The sequence below is a fragment of the Hydractinia symbiolongicarpus genome, chromosome 1, assembly GCF_029227915.1.
Source record: "Hydractinia symbiolongicarpus strain clone_291-10 chromosome 1, HSymV2.1, whole genome shotgun sequence".
Lineage (NCBI taxonomy): Eukaryota > Metazoa > Cnidaria > Hydrozoa > Anthoathecata > Hydractiniidae > Hydractinia > Hydractinia symbiolongicarpus.
Genome location: NC_079875.1, coordinates 32,012,763 through 32,022,559, shown reverse-complemented (window position 1 = coordinate 32,022,559; position 9,797 = coordinate 32,012,763). Strand labels below are relative to the sequence as shown.

Below are 9,797 nucleotides of genomic sequence, written 5' to 3'. Positions count from 1 at the left end.
ATGACAATTAACTTATATAAATACGAAAAATCGCAAATTATAACACTCGTCTCTTTTAAATGCCTCGTTTATCAATTTAAGGGCTAAAATATATAGAACCTGAGACAAGGTTTTTGACCCTAAAGTACAATTATCTTGTATCAATACTAAAATCGCAAATACATGACACTCGTTATTTTGAAATGACTCGTTAGAACTTTAGGACTATAATATAAGAACCTGAGACGAGGTTGTTGACCCTAAATGACAATTATCTTGTATCAATACGAAAAATCGCAAATATATAACACTTGTTTCTTTTAAATGCCATGTTTATCAATTTTACGGTAAAATATATAGAACCTGAGACGAGGTTGTTGACCCTAAATGACAATTATCTTGTATCAATACGAAAAATCGCAAATATATAACACTTGTCTCTTTTAAATGCCACGTTTATCAATTTTACGGTAAAATATATAGAACCTGAGACGAGGCTGTTGACCCTAAATGACAATTATCTTGTATCAATACGAAAAATCGCAAATATATAACACTCGTCTCTTTTAAATGCCTCGTTTATCAATTTAAGGGCTAAAATATATAGAACCTGAGACAAGGTTGTTGACTCTAAAGTACAATTATCTTGTATCAATACTAAAATCGCAAATACATGACACTCGTTACTTTGAAATGCCTCGTTAGAACTTTAGGACTATAATATAAGAACCTGAGACGAGGTTGTTAACTCTAAATGACAATTATCTGGTATCAATACGAAAAATCGCAAGTATATGAGACATCGCCGCTTTTAAATGCCTGGTTTATCAATTTTACTTCCAAAATATATGGAAACTGAGACGATTTTGTTGACCCTAAATGTCAATTCTGCTGTATCAATACAAAAATCGATCAATACGAAAAATCGCAAATATATAACACTTGCCTTCTGTTTTTAATGCCTCGTTTATCAATTCTATGGCAAAATTATATAGAACCTGAGACGAGGTTGTTCACCCTAAATGACAATTATCTTGTATAAATACGAAAAATCGCAAATATATGAGACACTCGTCAATTTTAAATGCCTCGTTATATAAATTTTACGGCCAAAATATTTAGAACCTGAGACAAGGTTGCTGACCCTAAATGACAACTATCTTGTATCAATAGGAAAAGTCGCAAATATATAACACTTGTCTGCTGTTTTTAATGCCTCGTTTATCAATTCTACGGCTAAAATATATAGAACCTGAGACGAAGTTGTTGACCTAAATTACAATTATCTTGTATCAATACTAAAATCGCTAATACATGACACTCGTTACTTTGAAATGTCTCGTTAGAACTTTAGGACTATAATATAAGAACCTGAAACGAAATTGTTGACCCTAAAATACAGCTATACTGTATTAATACAAAAAGTCGCAAACATATGAGAGGCTCGTCTCTTTTAAATGCCTCGTTTATCAATTTTTTGGCAAAATTATATAGAACCTGAGACAAGGTTGTTAACCCTATATGACAATTAACTTATATAAATACGAAAAATCGCGAATATATAACACTTGTCTGCTGTTTTTAATGCCTCGTTTATCAATTGTACGGCTAAAATATATAGAACCTGAGATGAAGTTGTTGACCTAAATTACAATTATCTTGTATCAATACTAAAATCGCAAATACATGACACTCGTTACTTTGAAATGTCTCGTTAGAACTTTAGGACTATAATATAAGAACCTGAGACGAGGTTGTTAACTCTAAATGACAATTATCTTGTATCAATACGAAAAATCGCAAATATATAACACTTGTTTCTTTTAAATGCCACGTTTATCAATTTTACGGTAAAATATATAGAACCTGAGACGAGGTTGTTGACCCTAAATGACAATTATCTTGTATCAATACGAAAAATCGCAAATATATAACACTTGTCTCTTTTAAATGCCACGTTTATCAATTTTACGGTAAAATATATAGAACCTGAGACGAGGCTGTTGACCCTAAATGACAATTATCTTGTATCAATACGAAAAATCGCAAATATATAACACTCGTCTCTTTTAAATGCCTCGTTTATCAATTTAAGGGCTAAAATATATAGAACCTGAGACAAGGTTGTTGACTCTAAAGTACAATTATCTTGTATCAATACTAAAATCGCAAATACATGACACTCGTTACTTTGAAATGCCTCGTTAGAACTTTAGGACTATAATATAAGAACCTGAGACGAGGTTGTTAACTCTAAATGACAATTATCTGGTATCAATACGAAAAATCGCAAGTATATGAGACATCGCCGCTTTTAAATGCCTGGTTTATCAATTTTACGGCCAAAATATATGGAAACTGAGATGATTTTGTTGACCCTAAATGTCAATTCTGCTGTATCAATACAAAAATCGATCAATACGAAAAATCGCAAATATATAACACTTGCCTTCTGTTTTTAATGCCTCGTTTAGCAATTGTACGGCTAAAGTATATAGAACTTGAGACGAAGTTGTTGACCTAAATTACAATTATCCTGTATCAATACGAAAAATCGCAAATAAATAACACTCGTCTCTTTTAAATGCCTCGTTTTATCAATTTTACGGCCAAATATATGGAAACTGAGACGATTTTGTTGACCCTAAATGTCAATTCTGCTGTATCAATACAAAAATCGATCAATACGAAAAATCGCAAATATATAAGACACTCGTCAATTTTAAATTCCTCGTTTATCATTTTTACGGCTAAAATATATAGAACCTGAGACGAGGTTGCTGACCCTAAATGACAATTATCTTGTATCAATACGAAAAGTCGCAAATATATAACACTTGTCTGCTGTTTTTAATGCCTCGTTTATCAATTGTACGGCTAAAATTTATAGAACCTGAGACGAAGTTGTTGACCTAAATTACAATTATCTTGTATCAATACTAAAATCGCAAATACATGACACTCGTTATTTTGAAATGTCTCGTTAGAACTTTAGGACTATAATATAAGAACCTGAGACGAGGTTGTTGACCCTAAATGACAATTATCTTGTATCAATACGAAAAATCGCAAATATATAACACTCGTCTCTTTTAAATGCCTCGTTTATCAATTTAAGGGCTAAAATATATAGAACCTGAGACAAGGTTGTTGACTCTAAAGTACAATTATCTTGTATCAATACTAAAATCGCAAATACATGACACTCGTTACTTTGAAATGCCTCGTTAGAACTTTAGGACTATAATATAAGAACCTGAGACGAGGTTGTTAACTCTAAATGACAATTATCTGGTATCAATACGAAAAATCGCAAATATATAACACTCGTCTCTTTTAAATGCCTCGTTTATCAATTTAAGGGCTAAAATATATAGAACCTGAGACAAGGTTGTTGACTCTAAAGTACAATTATCTTGTATCAATACTAAAATCGCAAATACATGACACTCGTTACTTTGAAATGCCTCGTTAGAACTTTAGGACTATAATATAAGAACCTGAGACGAGGTTGTTAACTCTAAATGACAATTATCTGGTATCAATACGAAAAATCGCAAGTATATGAGACATCGCCGCTTTTAAATGCCTGGTTTATCAATTTTACGGCCAAAATATATGGAAACTGAGACGATTTTGTTGACCCTAAATGTCAATTCTGCTGTATCAATACAAAAATCGATCAATACGAAAAATCGCAAATATATAACACTTGCCTTCTGTTTTTAATGCCTCGTTTAGCAATTGTACGGCTAAAGTATATAGAACTTGAGACAAAGTTGTTGACCTAAATTACAATTATCCTGTATCAATACGAAAAATCGCAAATAAATAACACTCGTCTCTTTTAAATGCCTCGTTTTATCAATTTTACGGCCAAATATATGGAAACTGAGACGATTTTGTTGACCCTAAATGTCAATTCTGCTGTATCAATACAAAAATCGATCAATACGAAAAATCGCAAATATATAAGACACTCGTCAATTTTAAATTCCTCGTTCATCATTTTTACGGCTAAAATATATAGAACCTGAGACGAGGTTGCTGACCCTAAATGACAATTATCTTGTATCAATACGAAAAGTCGCAAATATATAACACTTGTCTGCTGTTTTTAATGCCTCGTTTATCAATTGTACGGCTAAAATATATAGAACCTGAGACGAAGTTGTTGACCTAAATTACAATTATCTTGTATCAACATGAAAAATCGTAAATATGTAACACTCGTCTCTTTTAAATGCCTCGTTTATCAATTTTAGGACTAAAATATAAGAACCCGAAACGAAATTGTTGACGCTAAAATACAGCTATCCTGTTTCAAATCGAAAAATCGCAAATATATGAGACACTTGTCAATTTTAAATGCCTCGTTTATCAATTTTACGGCTAAAATATATAGAACCTGAGACGAGGTGGTTGATACTGGTCTCTTTTAAATGCCTTGATTATCAATTTTACGGCTAAAATATATAGAACCTAAGACAAGGTTGTTGACTCTAAAGTACAATTATCTTGTATCAATACTAAAATCGCAAATATAAAACACTCGTCTCTATTAGATGCCTCGTTTATCAATTTTAGGACTAAAATATAAGAACCCGAAACGAAATTATTGTCTCTGAAGTACAGCTATCCTGTGTCAATTCGAAAAATAGCAAATATATGAGACATCGCCGCTTTTAAATGCCTGGTTTATCAATTTAAGGGCTAAAATATATAGAACCTGAGACAAGGTTGTTGACTCTAAAGTACAATTATCTTGTATCAATACTAAAATCGCAAATACATGACACTCGTTACTTTGAAATGTCTCGTTAGAATTTTAGGACTAAAATATAAGAACCCGAAACGAAATTGTTGACTCTAAAGTACAGCTATCCTGTATTATTACAAAAAGTCGCAAACATATGAGACGCTCGTCTCTTTTAAATGCCTCCATTATCAATTTTATAGCAAAATTATATAGAACCTGAGACGAGGTTGTTAACCCTATATGACAATTATCTTGTATCAAAACGAAAAATCGCAAATATATAACATTCGTCTCTTTTAAATGCCTTGTTTATCATTTTAACGGCTAAAATATATAGAACCTGAGACGAGGTTGTTGCCCCTAAATGACAATTATCTTGTATCAATCCGAAAAATCGCAAATATATGAGACACTCGTCAATTTTAAAAGCCTCGTTTATCATTTTTACGTCTAAAGTACATAGAACCTGAGACAAGGTTGTTAACTCTAAATGACAATTATCTTGTATTAATTTGAAAAATCGCAAATATGTAACACTCGTCTCTTTTAAATGCCTTGTTTATCAATTTTAGGACTAAAATATAAGAACCCGAAACGAAATTAAGTGCAGCTATCCTGTGTCATTTCGACAAATCGCAAATATATGAGACACTCGTCAATTTTAAATGCCTCGTTATATCAATTTTACGGCTAAAATATAGAGAACCTGAGACAAGGTTGTTGACTCTAAAGTACAATTATCTTGCATCAATACTAAAATTGCAAATACATGACACTCGTTACTTTGAAATGCGTCGTTTATCAATGAAACGAAATTGTTGACCCTAAAGTACAGCTATCCTGTGTCAATACGAAAAATCGCAAATATATGAGACACTTGTCAATTTCAAATGCCTCGTTATAACAATTTTACAGCCAAAATATTTAGAACCTGAGACAAGGTTGCTGACCCTAAATGACAATTATCTTGTTTCAATACGAAAAATCGCAAATATATGAGACACTTGTCAATTTTGAATGCCTCGTTTATCAATTTTACGGCTAAAATATATAGAACTTGAGACGAGTTTGTTAACCCTGAATGACAAGTATCTGGTATCAACACGAAAAATCGCAAATATATGAGTCATCGTCGATTTTAAATGCCTCGTTACATCAATTTTACGGCTAAAATCTTTAGAACCTGAGACAAGGCTGTCGTCCCTAAATGACAATTATCTTGTATCAATACGAAATATGGCAAATATATAACACTTGTCTGCTGTTTTTAATGCCTCGTTTATCATATGTACGGCTAAAATATATAGAACTTGAGACGAAGTTGTTGACCTAAATTACAATTATCCTGTATCAATACGAAAAATCGCAAGTATATAACAATCGTCTCTTTTAAATGCCTCGTTTTATCAATTTTACTGCCAAAATATATGGAAACTGAGACGATTTTATTGACCCTAAATGTCAATTCTCCTGTATCAATACAAAAATCGCAAATATATGAGACACTCGTCATTTTTAAATGTCTCGTTTATCATTTTTACGGCTATAATATATAGAACCTGAGACAAGGTTGTTGACTCTAAAGTACAATTATCTTTGATCAATACTAAAATTGCAAATACATGACACTCGTTACTTTGAAATGCGTCGTTTATCAATTTTACGGCTAAGAAATATAGAGCCTGAGACGAGGTTGTCGTCCCTAAATGACAATTATCTTGTATCAATACGAAAAATCTAAAATATATGAGACACTCGTCTCTTTCAAATGCCTCGTTTATCAATTCCACGGCTAAGATATAAGAACCTGAGACGAGGTTGTCAATCCTAAATGACAATTAGCTTGTATCAATACGAAAAATCGCAAATATATGCGACATTCATCTCTTTAAAATGCCTCGTTTATCAATTCCACGTCTAAAATATAAAAACCTGAGACATTGTTGACCCTAGAATACAATTTTCTTGTATCAATACGAAAAATCGCGAATATATAAGACACTCTGCTCTTTTAAATGCCTCGTTTATCAATTCCACGGCTAAAATGTAAGAACCTGAGACATTGTTGACCCTGAAGTACAATTATCTTGTATCAATACGAAAATCGCAAATACATGACGCTCGTCACTTTGAAATGCGTCGTTTATCAATTTTAGGGCTATAATAGAACTTATTTTCAGCAGGCCTTACAGTAATAACCTCGGTATCACGTTGTCACGTGATTTTAAGCAAAAGGGCGGATTTTCAGAAAATTCAATCACACGTCGATTAGCTTTCAAGTATTCTAGGTCACGCAATTGCATTAAAAATGGAAGAACCTGTTATCAACAGCCAATCTGCCCCACAAACGTAAACGGAATGGAACAATTTGACCTAATCAGAAGCTACCTGGACAAAACGTTTATTGAACAGAAACAATAATTCGAAACAAAACTGCAACAACACAGTATACCGAACAACATGAAGGTTTCAGCTAAACCAGAATCGTCGAAACAATTTAAGTTTAAAGGTAATCAAATCCAATTCGAATTTAACCAAAAATTAGCGGAAGATTTGGAAGATGTTATCGACCTTATCAAAGAAGGTTCTGTATCAAGATCAACAAAACATTTAGCAGGAATAAAACTCGAAATCACGAAGCAAAACAAGCTAATAAAAATGGCGGATAGATCACCAGCAGGATGGGCCACTGTAAAAGAGTACTTATCTGATGAATCAGCAAGAGATTCAGATGACGAAAAACGGATAAAATCGGCTGAGTCAAAAGCACTGGCAAAAAAAGAAAGCAAAGGTAAAGCCAAAGTCCTTCTACCCTCCACGTTTCAGCCCTATGCACACCCAACTAATGTCCTCGTCGCCACCTATGCCAAACCATTTCCAATCACAAAGATTTGCATTTTCAAGAGAACCATCTCAACCGTCTGGGAGTATCGGCAACCATAACACATCATGTTTTTCCCAATCAGCGTACAGATTCCAAAGTGCAAGATCAATGTGCTTCGGTTGTGGCAAGACTGGACACTGGAGAAAAGACTGCCCAAACGTTATCGGCCATAAGCAAGTCTAAAAAAAAGACAATAGATAAGTGTTTAAATTTTGATAACAATGTAAGAGATGAGGAAACGTACGAATTTTGTGTATATAAAAAGACGGCTGGAACTAGAGTTAAGGGTAGGCTCAAGAAAAACTTAAAATATTGGCAAACCATCAGCTGTAATACGACTATTCTCAAAATTATCAAGGAAGGCTATACTATTCCCTTTTTCACGGCACCACAAAAACAAACTTTTTCTAATAATCAATCTGCTATAACAAGTTTGGAATTCGTCAATGAAGCGGTACAAGAGCTTCTTGATACAGGTCTAATTAAGGTAGTGTCTTCTGCACCACATGTTGTAAATCCCCTTTCAGTCAGTACCAAAGGAGGAAAAAGTAGACTAATTCTCGATTTAAGGTATTTAAACCAGCACATTTACAAAGAAAAAGTTAAGTTTGAGGATTGGAAGGTGGTAAGGGAATTTCTAACTGCACAAGGGTACATGTTTAAGTTCGATATAAAGCAGGGCTACCATCACATTGATATTTCAGAAGAACATCAGAATTTCTTGGGGTTTTCATGGGTCATAGGTGGAAAGGAAAGATACTTTGTTTTTACAGTATTACCGTTTGGGCTTTCTCCGGCCCCGTTTATTTGTACAAAAACAATGAGAGTTTTTATAAGATATTGTAGAGAAAATATGATCAAAATTGCGATATTTATTGACGATGGTTTTGGCACTGATAAAAATTATAAAAAAGCAAAACAAGATGCCCTGTTTGTTCAAAAAACTTTACAACTGTCGGGTTTTGTGGAAAATGCAGAAAAATCAGTGTGGGATCCTAAACAGCAGTTAAAATCTGTCAAAATATAACATAAGCAAACTGTACGATAATTCTACAAAAACGATTGTTGTAAATTCCGATGCTAGCTCCACTGGGATGGCAGCGCATGCGATGCATGAAAATCAACAGGGAATTGCATTTAGACAGTTTCTGCAAGAAGAACAAGAAAAAAGCTCCGCTTGGAGGGAATTAAAAACTATAGAATACTCACTGGAGTCTTTAAAAAGCATTTTGATAAAACAGAAAATCCTATGGAAAACGGATAATTTTGCAGTGTCAAAAATTGTAAACGTGGGAAGCCGAAAAAATGATCTTCAAATTATTGCTGAAAATATATTTTATATATGTAGGAAAAATTGAGTTGACCTAACGGTAAACTGGGTTCCAAGGGAACATTTAAGATTTGCTGACACTCTTAGTTGTATGATAGATCACGATGACTGGCAAGTAGAAGAAGAGCTTTATAATAATTTGAACCAACTGTGGGGTCCTTTTACTGTTGACAGATTTGCTGACAACGACAACAAAAAGATATGTCGGTTTTATTCAAAATTTTATTGTCCCAATACATAAGGAGTAAATGCGCTAAATTACGATTGGAAAGGCGAAAACAACTACATAGTACCTCCAACAAGTCTTGTAGGAAAAGTGTTAAAACACATGGAAACTTCGAAATGTAAAGGCGTAATTGTGATACCTTATTGGCCTTCTGCTTATTTCTGGCCGCTCCTGTTTTCAGAAAACAAAACCGCAAACACAGACAGAAAGGTTTTTGGTGACCCAAAAGTATGTGTAACACAGGGAAAAAATAAGAAGTGTTTCATTGGCAGCGAGAAATTCGTTTCGCCAATACTAGCTGTCAATTTAGATTTCAGCTAAAAATGCCACAGGGCAAAATGCGTCCGCTGGGACCACAGGGTATGAGTACTGGTCCACTGGGACTTTGATTAAGAGCACAATACTATACTCTGAAAGTTCAAGTAGAATCAAATTGTCATAACTTTCTCCCTTTCAGACTTTATCACAAAACACTTGAAAATTGAAATTGAGAATGAATCTTTACAACATTTGGCTACTGAGCTGCCAACATATATGTCATTTTGTAGAGAGGAAAATACCCTGAGGAAATATCAATCGTCGTTCAACATTTGGGAACGCTGGTGTAATTCTTTTAAAG

At 33.6% G+C, this 9,797-nt stretch overlaps 1 protein-coding gene across 1 annotated transcript; it reads left to right on the top strand.

Annotated features, from left to right (window-relative positions):
* The first annotated feature begins 7,198 nt into the window (after window positions 1-7,198).
* LOC130630297 (uncharacterized) lies at window positions 7,199-8,649 on the top strand. The gene is made up of 2 exons (XM_057443749.1): window positions 7,199-7,657; window positions 7,705-8,649. The coding sequence occupies exons 1-2, from the start codon at window positions 7,199-7,201 to the stop codon at window positions 8,647-8,649; spliced, it is 1,404 nt and encodes a 467-aa protein (XP_057299732.1).
* Window positions 8,650-9,797: the final 1,148 nt, after the last annotated feature.

Coding starts and splice junctions, on each gene's coding strand:
- LOC130630297 (XM_057443749.1), top strand. CDS start 7,199: ATGAAGGTTTCAGCTAAACCAGAATCGTCGAAACAATTTAAGTTTAAA. Junction 7,658..7,704: donor TCAAGAGAACCATCTCAACC/GTCTGGGAGTAT, acceptor TTTCCCAATCAG/CGTACAGATTCCAAAGTGCA.